Raw genomic sequence first — 18193 nt, 5'->3', positions numbered from 1 at the left:
TATCTTGAAAAGATTCGGAGCATCCTTGTAAGTAGTAGTATGTAAACCTTTGCTTTCAAAGATATTGTTTGGCTTCAAAAGGAACGAAAATGCCGAAATCCTTTTTTGGTTATTCATAGAATGTGCATGGTGAGAGTTGAGTATGAGAATATGTTCCTTTTCCATAGAATATTGGCAGACGATCGACAACTAGTATTGGAAATGGTAACCGCCCAATGAGCCTTTCTTGTAACCATCAACAGCCCACCAAACCAATGTTAGAATTTTTATTGTTGTGCTTGTGGTGTGGATAGAAAGTACAAAGCCTACCAAAATTGGCACCAGATGCCAATTCAATCAAATCCCCGTAGGCCAAAGGCCAAAGGAGAGTCTGTCTAGGACAGCAGATGATGAGAGAGAGAGAGAGAGAGAGAGAGAGAGAGAGAGAGACAGTACTCTCCAAGTGGCATTGTCCTTCCTCTGCTTTGTGTGGCTACTTGCCACTGCTAGTGTCCAACAAGGCCTAGGGTTTGTCTAGCTCAGCTTTGTCAGCCATCAACAAGGCTTAGCTGAAATGCACTATGAAACCCTTTTAGCTTGCAGCACAATGTCATTGATTCCCTCAAATTGCTTAAATATAAATATAGTAGCATGAAAGCGAAAGGAAATATATATACAAAAATATATATTTTAGTACAAGTGATTGGAAAAAAAAACAGTTTACACAAATATTCAATGGATGTCTGGAGATTTCGAATCTCTCTTCAAGTTGATGAAAATGAAAGAACTCAACCAACTGAACTATGCCTTACTAACGAAAGTGAAAGGAAATATATATCTAGGAAAATGGAAAACTGCCAAAATCCATAATTGATATTCTCTTTGTTAATATGTGATTAATTAGACAATGTTCAAACGGAAGGAACAAGAAATGATTGTGACAACTCACGATATCATATGGACTGATTTTTTTTTCTCCTCACATTTGAGGCATTAATGGGGTCGTGCTTGTAATCTTAGCCAAAATTTGATAGGTCTCGTTTGACCATTTGGTTGGTGTACAAATTTAATAGCGACAAGGGTTAAAGGTTAATCCTCTAATAAAACGAGTGGCACTGGCAAGGGGTCCTCTGTATTTTGTAACTCGAGACGGCAAGTCCTTTTTCTACCTTGTTTTTTTGGTCCGCATGATTCCCATTCCAATTGAGTTTGGGTGTCTAGGTTGCCTAGGAGAGGTAACATTTGTTGAAGGGTAAATATGAAGGACATATTCTTTTTTTATACAAACGACTTTAAATTAACTTAATTTATAAAAAGGATTATTCAAATTTGGGTGTGAGGGGGCCGGCTCATTGTCTTGATTAAAAAGACCCGCATTTATAGACCATCTTGTATAAGGGCGGATTTCTTTTTCCACCCCTAGTTTTATGACCTAACTCTTGCCCTATATTTTTGGGTAGTGACGTACGTGAACAACGAGATGCGTTGAAATGCATCTCAACCTGTTATTATCTCAGCTAATAGTCAGCAAGCACAGGTGCATTTTTAATTGAAATCTTTGTTATAAAATAATGATATGCTAATTTCGAATTTGTATCATAAGTGAGGTTTATATACTTTAATATGAGAAGGATGACTGCGCTCAATCTAAATAAGACTCGAAATGTGATGCAATTAGGGGACATCTCATAATTTTATTTTAAATAAAAATATGACGCATATGTATACGTACTTTAAATTTTTATTTATTTATGAAAATAGACGTACTTTCAATTAAGTTGTGTTGAACTATGTAATATGCCAGAATTTTAATCCAGAACTTTCGAAAGGCTTTGATAGCTCAGTCATTAAGCTAAACTTTATGGATAAAATGACTTCTTCTTCTTTTTTTCTGCCTAATTATGAGCATTAAAAAAATTAAGTAAGAAAATGTCAATTGTTTGTGCCCTTTCAGGATACCTAAGAACACATTTCTTCGACCTTTCGTTGCCCTCAAATATTTATGACTAAGATAGATGATAAAAGAGTGCTATCTATCTGTTAAGAAGTGTTAGACATATCAAACTTCTACCCAGGAAGAACAACAAATAGAAACGTATGCATTGTTGACTTATCACTTAACAGTTAATTAGAAGTGTAGACATATCAAACTTCTAACAGTTAAATTGATTCAGCATATGCGAGTTAGGCCAATTGATCGTGCGTATATCCTCTCTTCGTAGTTTAGAATATTTTAGAGGTATTAGAGTATCGCTTTGTAAAACAAAACAAAAAAATGTTTAGAGTACCCTATTCCAATGAGCTTCGATCGATACGACTTATGTGTACCAAATGTTGAGTAAAAAAATACATAGAATGTGATGCTACGATTAGACATTGCATGTATATAGACCGTCCATTATTATCCATTATTATTTATTAAAATTCTGTCGAATTATATAATCTGTTTGTGACGAGAGTTCCATAAGGAACCTGATAATGAACCAGTCAATTTATCAAGATTTGTAAAAACTCTTTTTTTTTAAATCGTGTCCTTTGTAGCTTTGAAACCAATGCATATATATATAAGCGGAAAATTGTCAACTAAATACTTTAATTATTAGGGAAATAATATAAAACATAACCAACATACATCATAGATGACAACAACAATGTCAAAATATTTTATTTTTAAAATTTGGATCAAGTGGATATAGTTTTTTTTTCCTTGTTAATGTACAAATTCAATTAATATAGCTTGAAGTTGTGGCCTCCCAGTATTTCAGTTCTTAACCAACAAGGGGTGTCCTACGAAGGAAAAAAAATCTGATAGTTGTTGTAGTTATTTTATTTGATTCCATTATTTTTCTGGTTATAATCGTCCAGCAGGTCATGGAAAGCCTGACCCACGGCCAAAGTAGGCCCAATTCGGGTCAAAATGCCAGAGCCGCATTTACTATGCAAATAGAAGCATGGAGAGAGTATGGTGACCTAGCAATCAACCCTTAAAATAGTTGCTGTCCCAAAAAGAAAGAGAGCCTTATGATAGTCATGCAAATAATTTTTGGCTGAAGTGTAACATTTTTTCTCTCTTTTTTTGAGATATTTTGGGATTGCATTCTTAATTCAGTCAAAAAAGTCACTAATCACAAATGGCCAATACAAAACTAGCCACAAAGGGTCATTACAATAACGGAGCAATCTAACATCAAATTTAAGAAAATCTTGGGCTCCTCCACTAACGTTCCCTCAAGATCGAAGAAACTCTGTCATAGGCATCCCGATTAAGAGTGCAAACTCAGAATAACAAAAAAAAGATAAAGTTTGAAAAAACCAAGCCATAAGAGCATCCACAATGGTAAGGTGTATGTCAAATATACATATTTGGTTGCCGGAATGTCCTGCAATGGGGAGGTGTATATGGCTGTAAATGTACATCACAGCCGTGAGATGGGAAAAAAGATGCAAATGTACATCTAATTTTACACCCGGGCAAGTGGGTCCTGTAACGAAAAAGCCAAGAGAGAGGAGAGAGGAAAGCTACCTAAAAGATGAGGAAGTTATTAAAATGCCCATGGTATGGCTGAGATTTATTAAAATGATGCAAATGTACAAAGTTCTTCTTCAACAACTCTCTAATCTATGGCCATATTTAATTCAAATTGAAATATGAAACTAATAATTACACTGATCAATGGTGAAGAATAAATTCATATTAAAACCGATGGTTCAAATTAATTTTATTTACATCATATTGAATGAAATTATATCTTATCGGAATTTTAAAATTTTTACATAGATTTGTTTAGAAAAAATAAATAAACCTAACACACACAAAATTAACATAAAAAAAATTTAACACAAAAAATGAATTAATACAAGAAAATCATATTTACATCTTTGAATTTGCATCCAATTCATTAGAGCAAAAATGATATTTGCATCTCCCGGAGGTGTAAAGGAGATGTTTACACCTCCGAATTTACACATCTCCAATATGGATGCTCTAACAATACAAATAAAACTCTCACAAAAAGAGAAGTGTAATATTGTTTCTTAGCCTGGATATTATACTATTACATTTTTCTGACAAAAATAGATATTAAAAATCTGTCTCGTACAAAATGATCATTGGCCACCTATATAATAAGTGTTTATCCACACCAAAAAAAAAAAAAACATATATAATAAATTAATAAAATTATAAAAAATTATTATTGTCATATTATCATTCCAAAAAATTTCTTTAAACCAACTTGAATAAGGATGCTTGGCTCAAAAGAAAATCTCTTAGCTGTATTGATTGAAAGAAAGTCTTCACCTAAAAACAAATAATAAAAAAAAACAAAGTGTCAAAGAAAACAAAAGCACAAACTACCACTTCCTGTCCACGTTATCACCTACGCGTTAGATCGGGACACGTGAACAACAAACAGACCTGAGTTGCTGACAAGTTCATAAAATCAACTTTGACAAATCTGCCATTTTTGAATAGTTTTTTTTTTTTTGTTTCATTTAAAATCTTTTGTTGCTATTTGAACTGTAACTGAGAATGTGCAGTCCCCTAGTGACCACTGTCATCACGATGAAAGTAATTGGGTATTTCGTATTCAGCATCCTTTCTTTTTCTTCGGCCAAAATGTCAACCAATTGAATCATACCACAAACCCTAAACAACAAAGACCATAGACTTAGACCTAGACTTTTACCACATATTCCATGTTCTAGAGGATTTGGTAATCTCCTACCACCACCACAGAGCATATGAATGGTTAAAAATAAACATTTCGGTGAAGTGGAAAGAACGCACCATTATCCACATACACCGTTAACTCAAGTAAGCATTCTTCGTACTCTTCAGGAGATGAAAACTCGAGAAAGAAAACTACGGAGACTATAGATGCCATTTGGTTTTTATACTGTAAAGTATATGTAATGTACCTGATAAAGATAATACATTTCGTTTTAAAATACGTTGTTTTGCTTATAATATACGTGTAGAATACTACCTAAATACAATCAACATTAGACAATGACAATAATGATACCTTATTGTATGCATCTCAGGCTCTCAGCCAGAGAAGTCAGACTGCACAAACATATATAATTTTTAAAAATATATAATAATGATATTTTTTTGGGTATGATTTTCAAATGACATCTTGCCATTTTTTTATATACAATTTTCTTCCATTATTTTCAAAGAAAGAAACTTTCTGCCATAAAAAGCCAGAGCAGGCGCGTGAATTGTTTAAGAAAATATTATCATATAAAGCACAAAGTCACAAGCACAAGGATCTGATTGGGAGCTCCAAAGTGGATGTGGGCCCGCCTCATGACTATGCTGAAACCAATTTGAGTCATGGGCCACTTACCATTCTACCGACACGTGGCGGTTGAAATCTTTGCTCCAGTCCTATGCCGTACAGAAATAAAGTTCTTTTAATTAGACTATTTTTAAAAGGGAGATTTACTATTATACCCAATATAGGAGTCCAAATTATAAAAAACAAACCCTATATGAAATGGACTTTAGAAACACACCAAAAGCTCATTTACTACATAACAAAAAGACTTTTAACTTTTTTTAAATTACAAAACTACCATTGATTTCTTAAAACAAACCCAACCCCAAAATCTCATAAAAAATCCAAAACACTCAATAGGGCATCAAAGTAATTTAATAATCAAAATTAAATTCAATAAGGTCAGTTGTTATTTTTTGGGTTCATTTTGGGTTTGTTTATAGAAATTAAATGGTGTAGGGTTTATCTATATTATTAGTGTTAAGAATGGGTATATGACTAAATATATCTTTTTATATAAAATAAAAAAAAAATTGGGCTATTTTATTATTTAGTACTATTACTCATTCTAACAAAACTCTAAACACTTACGCTACCTTTTAGGCTTTTTACAAGCTAATCAATTAAGAGACAAGTGCCACTTCTTTAGTTCAGTCATGGCCGCCTATTTTGTTTTCTTCTCCTATTTTGTTTTTTTCCCCAATTACTACCTTACCTTCCATTTTGCTTTTGCTTGAGCATTCCATGGTACTTAAACCCTAACATTTGTTTAGCTTGCAAAATGAACTTCTTGGAGATGGTAATGGAAGATGTTGATTTCTTTGTTTGGGATCACTGGAAAATGAGGACTAGAAAATGTCATTTTCTCTCATTCCTATGTCTGGTTTGTGCAATATTATAAATAAAATAATGTTGTTCATGTTATAAAATTAAGGGGGAAATTGTAGAGAGAAGATAAGAAGAAGAGGAACGCCAATAGAATTGTTCTCTCAACTTGTATCATTCATATTTTCTAAGCACCTATTTATAGGCTTACTACAATGGGGTATTTAACCCACAATTTATAGTTACTAATTACAATAATAAGAGAATATGTTACAAAGAAATAAGGGGTGGAGGTAATGGATGTTATGGTGGTCATCCACATTCCATATATTTATCACTTTCCCCCTTAGATGACCACCTGATCGGTTCATAATTGTATATCATTTTGTACCCTTATAGTTTATGATTTGGTTATGTTTTTGAGTTAAACTTGTGCTTTTAATCCTTTTTGTGTTTATCTTTCAGCTTTAGGTAACAATGATGGCTTTGGATATGAAATGATGTAATGGGGTTATGGTAATGGTTAGACAAAGAATGGATATTGGAACACAAAGTCTAAGGAACAAAGTAGAGCATGTCATATAAACAAGATCATTGACATTTGAAATGTAAGGCATATAAATTGAAAAGCTCACAACACCAAATTTTGCAATTGAATCACTTCACAATTTGAATTTGACATTTACACACGTTGTATAATATTTGGCCCAATTTTGCGGCTCTTTACCCTAGATCACCTTGATTTCTCCTTATATCACCCTAGGGTCGTGACTACATTGGCCATACTTCTTTTCCCTTTTTCTTTTGAATTTTTTTTTTAATAGCTCATTTATTGCCTTGAATACATTACAATCTCAAATACAATCATACTCTACATGTCCCCTAGATGGTAGGATATTTAATGGATGATAAGGTGATAGAAAGAAATGGCTAAGTGTTTGGGCACAAAAGGGTTTACAATGGAATATGTATTGTATGGGTTGATGGAGGAAAAAGAAAGAGGCTTAACAAAGATGGCCTAAATCATATCTTAGTTATAACTTAACATTCCAGTGAATCACACAAGCAAAAATGCATACAATTGGGTAAGACATGCAAGAGTTGTATAATCATGGCTAAAGTGCATAGAAAGCTCAAGCATAATTATGTGAGACTTAGCTAGCAAAAGAATAAGATTCAGACCTAACACAATGCTTATTAAATTCCTAAGAGCCATATTAGAAGTTAGACTCATGATTCATCATTGGTGTGGGACGGAAAACTGAAAATGACTTAAAGAAAAGAAACAGAAAAGAAAAACGTGAGGTTTCAAATTGCTGTTTTGCTCAATTTCAACATATAATCTGTTTTGACATGTAACTTTCAAACCACTTGGTCAAATTTAACGTTCTTTATGTCGTTGGATTCAGCATGAAAAAATGAAGAACACAAAGCGGACCAAACTTTCAAAACAGTAGCAGAAAAAAAATTTGTAGCAATGAAGAAGCCTACGTTTTCAAACACAAACACAAAAACTAAAAAAAACTTTCCAGCAACTAAAAAAAAAAACTTTCCACCACCAAACAATGACATAGTTGCCTCATTAAAAACCTTGCTTGGAAAAACCTAGTGGGTCAAACCCTAAGCAAAGTGAAAAAGAGTGCAACATTCTTCTAGATCATTGATATGGTGTTTGATATGTTTATGTTGCCTCGTTAAAACCTTGCTAGGAAAAACTCAGTGGGAGAAAAACCTAGTCAAAGGGAAAAAGAATACAACGCACATATTTCCTGTATGTAGTAGAACTAGGATGCTCCCCCTGATTGATATCCCCCATGATCTTCAACAACTTTTGGAATATTGACTTTGAAAAATCTTTGGTAAAGAGGTGTGCTCATAATTTTCTTGACAAGACACAAATATGTTACCATTTGTTAGGTGTATCAAGTAAAACTGGTGAAGTGCTCCATAATTAAATGTTTATAAGCTCACAAATATCCCCTTGATTTATTTAAAGAAAGAAGGCTCAAAGGCAATTTTTTGACTGAGATGGTTTTATGATAGATTTTTTTGTTAGCATGCTTTGCAAAGATGTTTGTTGGACAAGACAATATTTTGAGTCTTTAAACGATGTCTTTATGAATTTATAAAATCGTATGCATTATTGTTATCCATGGATTGCCAAGACAGTCATGCCACAACATAAAAGTTATCGGGTCAATAAACTTTTGGTTCATGAATCATAATCTTCAACTACTTTAATGGTTGTGTAATACAACTCACAAAATAAAGTAAGAAGTTTCTCCAATAGACACATCTGACTTTCAATATTGAGGCGGTATTACAAAACATTACTTTTGTGAAACGAAATTAACTAATAACCCAATATAAATTAAATTAAATTAAATCTAAAAATAATAATAATAAATGATTAAAAGTGTAGGGTGAATAAAATTAATTAATTAAAGACTATGCAATTTCAAGATATAATTCAATATTAATGTGGATTCAATATGTAGATAGAACTGCGAGTTTAAGAATCAGATTTCCAACCAATTCAATGTGCCTCAAAGTAGGCTATTTTTCCACAAAATCATAACATTTGAATTTTCGATAATTAATCTCATGGATATAGAACTTCAGGTTCTATGAAGTTCAAATGGAAAATAAACACAAACAAGAAATGAACTTCATGTTCATATATAGTATTAAGATGCATGAAAATCTATGAACTTCAGGTGCATATCAACGTATATTTGAAGCTTCAGGTTCGAATAAGTAGATTTAATTCAATTGAATTAATAGTTGTGTTTTGAACTTCATATTCAAATCAATGTATATGCACTCGAAACTTCTCATTCGTGTTCTTGACATATGTAGGCCTCATGGAATTTTGATTTTGATTAATAGAAAATCAAGGAGTTTCATGTCCTTATGTGCTTTTAAATTCACGGAATTTCACACCCTCAATTATTCGGAATCAAAGAACTTCAGGTTCTAATTCAAGCAAAAGGACTCTAAGTCCTAATCTAGTTATATGATGATGATCAAGGAACTTCGAGCCGTGATCTTTTGTATAATACAAACTTATCATAACATGTTGTAATTAATTAAGATCATGCTTAAAATTAAATAAACAAACAAATAAATAAAACATAGCATTATATTCATGTGTAATAAGAACAAGAAACTTTTTTTTTCTTAAACGAGCATGATGAAGTCTGATGGTGGTGAGTATAAAAAAACTCTATACCATGTGATGACTCTAGCTTATATAAGAAAACGGAAAAATCAGAGAAAGAAAACATACCAAAAGCAATGTTGTGTTGATAATGTGTTATAAAACTAAAGGGGAAATTGTACAGAGAAAATAAGAGGAAGAGGAAAGGCAATATAATTTTTCTTTCAACTTGTATCATTCATATTTTACTAAGCACCTATGAGAAAAGAGAAAAAGATAGAGAGATAAAGAGAGAGGATAATCTTCTTGACCAACAGCGACAGAGACATGGCCTGATTTTGAAGAAAGAAGAGCAGAGATTGATGAAGTCGATTCGAGGAAGAGAACACGGAGATTGATTTCGAAGAGAGAGGAGAGGGGGGGTTTGTTCAAGCGAGACAAAGGAGAAAAGAGGTTTGGCTCATATCAGATCAATGATTTCAAAGAGATTGGGGATGTTTTGGCAATTCAGTGTAGTTGTCTTTACCTTCAACCCGTAGAACTCCCTATTACTACAAATAAGAAGTTGACACATATAATTTAAATATAAATAATATATATATACATCGGTTCGGTCGGGAATCGCCATTATAGGCACTCTGGGTGCCGCAACCGTGTCCAAAACTTATTGGCTCAGTTCTAAATACCACACCGCGTTGACTTTCCGGTCAATGACGATTTACCGCCCATAAAACTCGACTGGTAACTAGTAGTTTGCTGTTTTTTCGGTTGAACCGCAAATGCCTAGTTAGCTTACCCAAAGTTGGGTTATGCCCAAGGACTCCAAAGGTATTACAAAAATAAGAACAAATAAGTTCTATCACTAAAAGCAATCTCTCACAGTCTCACTCCTCTAAACTATTCTCAATAAAGAATTTTAACCAGACCTAAAGCTCGTTGTTTCAAACTTTAAATTCTCTAAACTCTCTTAATTAAGTCTAATTCAACCTTAACAAGAGATATCAAGCAGCAAATAAGGCTAAAAACAATGCATTTGGATGAAGGAATTTAAGAGTACTAATAAATTTTTAAAAAATGAAATTCATAATGATGAGATTTAAAGTTCTAGAATTTGTGAAGTTTCTTATTCGTTTAACCTAAAATTATAATGGGATTTAAAAATTGAATTTAGGCTCGGTTTGGTTCCCAGAAAAGATTTGATGGGAAATAATTTCCCATGTTTTGGGGACAAAATGATCATGAAAAGTGTGTGTTTAATGCTGGCTCATTTTCCCAAACTTTTCCATGGGAATGGAAAATGAAACCGGAGGAGGGTTACATTTCCCCTCTATTTTCCCATGTACTAGGCAACCATTTCCCATGTGTAGACTTACCAAACATGATAAGGCAATTAATTTCTCATCTTCAAGTCTCCTTTCCCATGAACCAAACGTAGCCTGTGGGTGATGCAATGAATCTAGTTGCTTGGTAAGGTGATTGTGGGGATGGAAGCGGAGTTGGTGGCAATGACATCGGTGGTGGGGGTTAGTAGTGGTAATGGCATGGGCAATGTGATGATAATACATGTGGTAAAGTCAAGGACTAAAATATTGAGGATATTATCTTTTTTTTGGGTCTATGATATTTTGGAATATATCCATACACATATCGTATAAGTATCAATAATATCGGAAAATATCGACGTTGATAATTTCTCTCACACTTCAGCAACATTTGGCCAAAATATCACTATAATATCGATAATATCGAGATGATGAAGACGATGAAAAATTTGAAGAGTTATTTACACTAACACCCCCTGAGGTTTCTTGTGTGTTTTCACAAAACCCCTTTAGGTCTCAAAAATTACACGAACACCTTGAGGTTTCAGTTTGTTTTTACAAAACCCCTTTTCGTTTATTGTTTATCAAAAAATTGATGATTTCATTGAAAAAAAACCTTTGCAAATGAAAAAATTAACCTCAATGAAGTATATGCAATCTAATCTTAAAGGCCAACTTTGTCATTTGGAGAAATGTTTTTGTATAAAATCATCAATCTTTGGATGAAAAATCAATGAAAATGAGTTTTGTGAAAACAATTTAAAACCTCAGGGGGTGTTCTTGTAATTTCTAAAACCTCAAGGAGTTTTGTGAAAAAGCTGAAAACCTCAGGAGGTGTTAGTATAAATAACTCAAATTTGAACCTTATAGGAACTCTATGTGGTACCACTCATGTATCTTACCATGTAATGTATAAAGTGTAAAATATTGTAGTAAATCATTTTAAATAAATGATTATGGTGTGTTTAATCTTCTTTCATTAATTACTACATATTTTCTACACTCGCAGTGTTTGTCAGCTCGCTATATAATCAACTTAAATCAGTTAAACCCATCATGCAATGCATTTCCTTCCAATTTTTTGCGATAAAGTAATAGATGATTGACTAAATAAACATCCTCCAAAGTTTTAAGAAAAATTTATGTGGTTTTTGGACTACCGATATTTCCGAAACCATCGATAATTTAGACCTTGAGTAAAGTGATTGTAGTTTTTTTTTCCTCTCAAACCTCTAAATATGTTGGAGTTTTATAATTAACACCTATTTTGATTAAATTTAAATATAAAATTTATGACCCCAAGTTTCATTTTTTATATTCCACATCAAATTTCTACTTATCTTTGCTTATGAACCTAACAGTGCGTTTGGATGAGGAAATTTAAAAGTATAAAGGATTTCATAAATGATGGAATTTAAAATGACGGAAATTAATGTTCTAAAATTTGTAAAGTTTCTTGTTTGGGTGATAGATTTAAAACACGGAATTTAACCTTTATTTGTAAAGTTGTTTTTTTTTTTTTAAAACTCAATCTCTTGGGATTTTAGAAATAACGAGTTTTAGATAGAATTTAAAGTTGGGATTTATGATCTCCAAATTCCATGTTTTTTTCCACGCAGAATTTCTAAATTTCCATGTTTTTTTTATCCAAACACGGGAATTGGTTCATGTCAATTTAGAAATTCTGAGTTTTGTCAAAATCCCAAGTTTACTTCCCTAATCCAAACGCACCATAAGGGAATTGGTAAATGTAGCTTCAAAACTTTTTGACCTTTTATCAATTCCAAGTTTATTTCTTCAATCATTATATTAAAAATCATCACCGAGTTCTCCGGTTATGTCACCATGGACTTTTGATTTTTTATAGTTTAAAAACAAAAAATAAGGGAGAAAATATAAAATCAGAATTTTATTATGAAAAAGGTATTATAAACAAGTTAGGCTTCAAATGGGTCAGCCAAATCTTTTTAAACTCCTATTAAGACCGAAAGAAGCAGTTAGCCGGTCAGCTTTGGCTTATATCTTAAACAACCGTGGACCCCTCTGATTTGATTCTCCACGATCAGTTATTTTATCAGAATCTATTTTTTTTTTAAATTCTGAAAATGGTCACTCCCAGGTAAAATTAGCCAAAATAATTATTAGTCGTTAATCTTTCCCAACACAAAATTCAATTAAAAAACAACTAATTATTTTCTGTTGTTTTTTTGTTGGAATTGTTTTCTGTTTTATAATGCACAAAAAGATAAAAATTAACAATACAAGATTCCTTTTATATTCACAACACCGAGACACCGTGCTATAAATGGAGCACACCCACCTCCTCCCCTGTTTACGTCTCTGTATACAATTCATTCACTGAGAGAGAGAGAGAGAGAGAGAGAGAGAGTCTTCATTTCAAGTCTTTTGCTCTGTGTGCGTTTTCATCTCTTCAACTATGTCGCTGCTCTCAGATCTCCTCAACCTTGACCTCTCAGACTCCACTGAGAAGGTGATCGCAGAGTACATATGGTCAGCCCCCTTTTCTCCTTTTCCCTCTTACTCTTCCTCTGTTTTCCATGCTTGAACATGGTATACGTATCTGTGTGTATTTGTACGTATTTTTGTATGTATGCAAATGGGTCTGCTTGTTTTGATGAATAAGGAGATGGGTTGGCTTTGGTTTTGTGTATTGTTCTTTTGATCGACCGCTTGAGGTCAAATGATCAAGTTGTGTTTTGTTTTTTTTGTCAAAATCTTTTCCCTTTCTCTGTTTTGCTTCTGAGAGTTAAGTGAGAGTTATAGGATGTCGAGTTCTGGATTTCCTTTTTTGTTTTTTTTTTAATTTTGTTCTATTTTTCTATGGATTATTTGAAATCCAATGGGGTTGGTTTACTTTTTGTCATACGAGATTTCTTATGTGGGAATCTTTGTATTCTTTCTGAGTATTTTTTTGTTGTTGTTTGAGCTTTTGTTAGTTTTGATCTTCTTCTTTGCCTATTCATTGTGACCAAATAATAAGTTTTTAGAGTCCAGTTTCCTTTTCTTTCTTCTATTTGGTTGCTAAGATTCCAAAGTCTTCTTCTTTTTCCTATTTAATTTAGAAAGACATGGCTTGTTAATTTCGTAGTTGGGTGAGCTAAGAATCCAGCTTTTGCTCTTTATATAATAGCATATAGATTCAACAATTTTTCAGAATATTAATTCATACTTTTATATTATTATATCTTTTCCGTGGAGTGTCACGATCGTTCTTGTTTTGATTGTTGAGCTTTTACTCTGTTTTGTTAATCCTTCTCAGCTTAATTATGCTGTTACTTGGGATTTCTATAGCTTGAATTAATTGTTCAATGTTTATTTTTCTTTTTCATTTCATTCCAATTTTTTTAACTTTTAATTACTGTAACAGGATTGGTGGATCTGGTATGGACCTCAGAAGCAAAGCAAGGGTAATTAATTTTCTTGTTTATTTTCTAGTGGTGTGATCTTGTTCGGTTAATTAATTCAAATGGTAATATTTTTTTTTTGGGTGTATGAAGACTCTGCCAGGACCCGTTAGTGACCCTTCAAAGCTACCGAAGTGGAATTATGATGGCTCCAGCACTGGTCAAGCCCCTGGAGAAGATAGTGAAGTCATCTTATAGTAAGCTCTTCTAATTTTTCTTACTGCTTGTAAGGATCTGCTTCTAATAGTTTTCTGTTTTATTATTTAATCTGGGTTATGGTTATTTATATTTCTTCTTCTTTCTCATGAAATGAAACAGCCCTCAAGCCATTTTCAAGGATCCATTTAGGAGAGGCAACAATATTTTGGTGAGTCATCTTGATCTCCTATTATTTTCTTTTTCCTTTTCAATTCATTGGAGATATGGTCTGCTGTGATGTATTTATTGTTTCTCTTTCTAAAATCATCTGTGTTTCTCAATGATGATCTAAATTAGGTAATATGCGATGCTTACACTCCCGCTGGAGTACCGATTCCAACAAACAAGAGGGCTGCTGCTGCAAAGATCTTCAGCCATCCTAATGTTGTTGCTGAAGTACCCTGGTATCCTTTTTCTCATGCTACTGTTTTTATTTATTTATTTATAACTTGGTCTTCCATTACACATGGTTAGTACGATTTATATACATACACATGTCTTTGTCGTTTATTCATGTATTTTCTGTATTTGAACTTTGTGTACTGTAATCTGGAAAACAGGTACGGCATTGAACAGGAGTACACCTTGTTACAGAAAGATGTCAAATGGCCGCTTGGGTGGCCTGTTGGTGGTTATCCAGGACCTCAGGTAATGGATGTTGCTTTCTTTCTAAGGCTTTAGATTCGTTGTTATATTTTATGCTCATGAGTTTTCCGAATACTTACATGTCATTGTCACCTGATGCTGGCACAAACTTGATAACTTTAAGAATTCTTTGGACGTACATTCTTATGTGATGTTAATTATGCTTACTTTTTTCTTATTTTATTTTTTCACATTGTTACAAAAACACAACTTTAAAATGTCTTTTATTGCTCAACAGGGGCCATACTATTGTGCTGCTGGTGCTGACAAAGCCTTTGGGCGTGACATTGTTGACTCGCATTACAAGGCCTGCCTTTACGCAGGCATCAACATTAGTGGGATCAATGGTGAAGTCATGCCAGGCCAGGTAAAATTCACAAATTATATATTTATATATTTCTAATCTTCCTTCTTATACTTCCTTTTTCCTTCTTTGTTTCAAATTTAAAGTATTTTCGAAATCTAATCCATCAAACTTCATATAATACAGTGGGAATTTCAAGTTGGTCCTTCTGTCGGCATATCCGCGGGAGATGAACTTTGGGCTGCTCGTTACATTTTGGAGGTAACTTAACATGCTTGATTGCACAATAAACCGATAGTATTACATAAAGCTGTTGGTCAATGAATTTTTGGTTCCTATTTTCACAGAGGATCACAGAGATTGCTGGGGTGGTGCTTTCTTTTGATCCCAAGCCAATCCAGGTGACATATTTTCCTCTATGTTAAATACAGTATATCTTTTATTTCAATTTCCTTGTTCCATTACATAATAAGAGGCAACTGAACTTCGCAATATTGGCACATTTTTTTGAAACTTGGTTTGCGTACTGATATATATATATATTTTTGAATCCCTTGGTACTTCTAACACCAGGGTGATTGGAACGGAGCTGGTGCTCACACAAATTACAGGTATAATGCCAATTCTTTGTAATCAAGGATTTGCCTGTCTTGGTCAAACTATTGTTTTCCTATAGGATTGACATCTGAACTGTTGTATTTCAGTACCAAGTCCATGAGAGCTGATGGAGGCTATGAAGTGATCAAGAAAGCAATTGAAAAGCTGGGACTAAGGCACAAAGAACACATTGCTGCATATGGAGAAGGCAATGAACGCCGTTTAACAGGAAAGCACGAAACAGCTGATATCAACACTTTCAAATGGGTAAAACTAAAAACAACCTCATTCTTTTGTGTCCTCAATTTCATAATTGTTTTCTTTGTTATATAAACAGTTGCTCACTTTCATTACTGTCAAATGATGGACAGGGTGTTGCAAACCGTGGTGCCTCAATCCGTGTTGGAAGAGACACAGAGAAAGAGGGCAAAGGCTATTTTGAGGACAGGAGGCCGGCTTCGAACATGGATCCATATGTTGTCACTTCTTTGGTTGCAGAAACCACCCTTCTGTGGAAGCCATAAGCTCTCTCAGCTACACACCTGTGGTTGTGACAATATCACTGTATCCTTCAATGGGGTTGGAAATGTGTTCTACAAGATCCATTTAGCAGGATCCTTCTGTGTCTTAGTTACTTACTAGAATTAGCGTTGTCCTTTAATTTTTATTGCGTTTTTTGTTTCCCCTTGTATTAAAGGGTGCCAAGACGAGGTCATTGCTCCATTGCCTTATGATTATGCCCATTGTCTTCAATAAATGTCTGATATGAATGACATATTTGAAAGGGCTGGTTTTAATTGGGTTTTTGGTTTTTGTATAATGTAATTTTAATATAATCTCCCTCCCCATTTGGTTCTGGTCATGTTTTAATTCACAACAGCTCTGCGTTTTAACTTGAGCGATATGATGCAATTGATAGGCCTTGTATTTTAGAACTGGGGGATTCTGGGGACAACCTGCAAACGCATGTAGTGCTATTGTCGCACGCTATTCCTATTTTTCCACCTGTTCATGCCTATAATGCCCTTCAATTCTAACCTTAATTACGACGGCGGCAATGTCAAAGCACCCTCTTATTCCATGTTTCCATCTCTCTACAGACTCTACTCCACTATAGATCAGAGGCAGCAATATTGCCACCTATTTCTACTTCCCTCCAACGCCATTTAAAGCAAAAGATATCACTAGAAATGCTCACCCCAATTCCTCCCATAACGTCTCCCCTATTATAATTTCAGTTATTTTTAGTAAGGGATGGGCATTTAAACTGGTGAGCCGAGCCAAATTGAGTCTTAAAAAATCTATTGACCAAATAAAAGTCAACCTAGGCTAGACCGAGAGTGGCCATTTTCAGAAAATGAAACACCGCAACATCAATTGTATTCAAAATTTGTACGAGAGTGGCGATTGACTGGTTGCCACATGGGATATGGCACGACTATATCTTAGTGGTCAAGCCATGCCCCAAATCTTAGGAGGCGGTGGTGGTGATTGCTAGGAGAGGGAAGGTTGTCAAAAGGGTTTCACCCCATTCGGAAAGACCTGAGGCCCTCATCTGCCCCCTTAATAACTTATGTAAGGTTATGGTTAGCTAGTATTATTCAACCCAAATATACTTGCTAAAAGCCTAAAATTGCGACTGCTAGCAAGATACGAACATTAAAATGTCTCAAGATTACAAAGCAAACAACCAACAAACCAAAATGTCTTAATGCTGACATAATCTTCATGTAAAATAATAATACAAAAATTAACGGAGAAAAGGAAAGGTAGGGATTTTATACCAAGTCACCCCCAATACGCTGCTCCCATAATTGTCTCTTCTTTTTTCCTTTCTTTAGTGTCCCTTCTCATAAATAAGAGTCATACTAGACAGACCATATCGACTCCCTCTCTAATAGAAGTAGGGCCCATCAATGATACACAATGTGAACAACAATATGATATCTTTATCATTCTTCCAAACAAATAAGTTACGTATCACCAACAAAGTTCAAGAGTGCACGTCCGCATTTCAATAAACTAGTTAAAATTTTCCTCCAACTTGAGGAGTAATGATTGAAATAAATGTTTTAGGTCATTTTTTTCAAGAAATATCCCTACTAAATGAGTATCGTTTAACCGCTTACTTACCATCCTAGTCATTTGAAGTAGGGGTGGGCACGGTACGGTATTGAGCTCGTACTGCTACAGATACCGGAAATTAAAACCGGTATGGTACGGTATGAGAGTATTGTTTGCCAAAGTTGATACCATATCATACCGTGCCAAATGGGTATTGGTACCATTTCGGTACCAAAATGACACAACTAAAAAATGAACCAATTCAATATTCAACATATTCATTCACCAAAATAAGTGATGCCTAAGTTACAGATTCAAAGATTCAACATACTCAATATCCAAATCCTAATCAAGATATTCAATATCCATCAACATATTCAATATCCAAA

The 18193-nt window shown here is 33.9% G+C and overlaps 1 protein-coding gene across 1 annotated transcript; it reads left to right on the top strand.

Moving 5' to 3' along the window:
• Positions 1-12893: 12893 nt before the first annotated feature.
• On the top strand, positions 12894-16596 carry LOC110771022 (glutamine synthetase cytosolic isozyme). Its single transcript, XM_021975257.2, has 12 exons — positions 12894-13082; positions 13960-13999; positions 14090-14193; positions 14315-14363; positions 14492-14598; positions 14755-14842; positions 15078-15206; positions 15330-15404; positions 15491-15544; positions 15717-15754; positions 15848-16007; positions 16112-16596. Exons 1-12 carry the CDS (start codon positions 13009-13011, stop codon positions 16262-16264), a joined length of 1071 nt encoding a protein of 356 aa, XP_021830949.1. The 5' UTR covers positions 12894-13008; the 3' UTR covers positions 16265-16596.
• The last annotated feature ends 1597 nt before the right edge of the window (positions 16597-18193 follow it).

This window comes from Prunus avium, chromosome 3 (assembly GCF_965620075.1).
Source record: "Prunus avium chromosome 3, drPruAviu1.hap1.1, whole genome shotgun sequence".
Taxonomy (NCBI): Eukaryota; Viridiplantae; Streptophyta; class Magnoliopsida; order Rosales; family Rosaceae; genus Prunus; species Prunus avium.
This window is presented reverse-complemented; position numbering and strand designations above follow the sequence as displayed.

Excerpts from the sequence above, each read along its gene's own strand:
- LOC110771022 (XM_021975257.2), top strand. The coding sequence starts at position 13,009 with ATGTCGCTGCTCTCAGATCTCCTCAACCTTGACCTCTCAGACTCCACT. Across the intron at positions 14,364-14,491 it reads GGAGAGGCAACAATATTTTG|GTAATATGCGATGCTTACAC; the intron begins GTGAGTCATCTT and ends GATCTAAATTAG. Across the intron at positions 15,545-15,716 it reads TTGATCCCAAGCCAATCCAG|GGTGATTGGAACGGAGCTGG; the intron begins GTGACATATTTT and ends TTCTAACACCAG.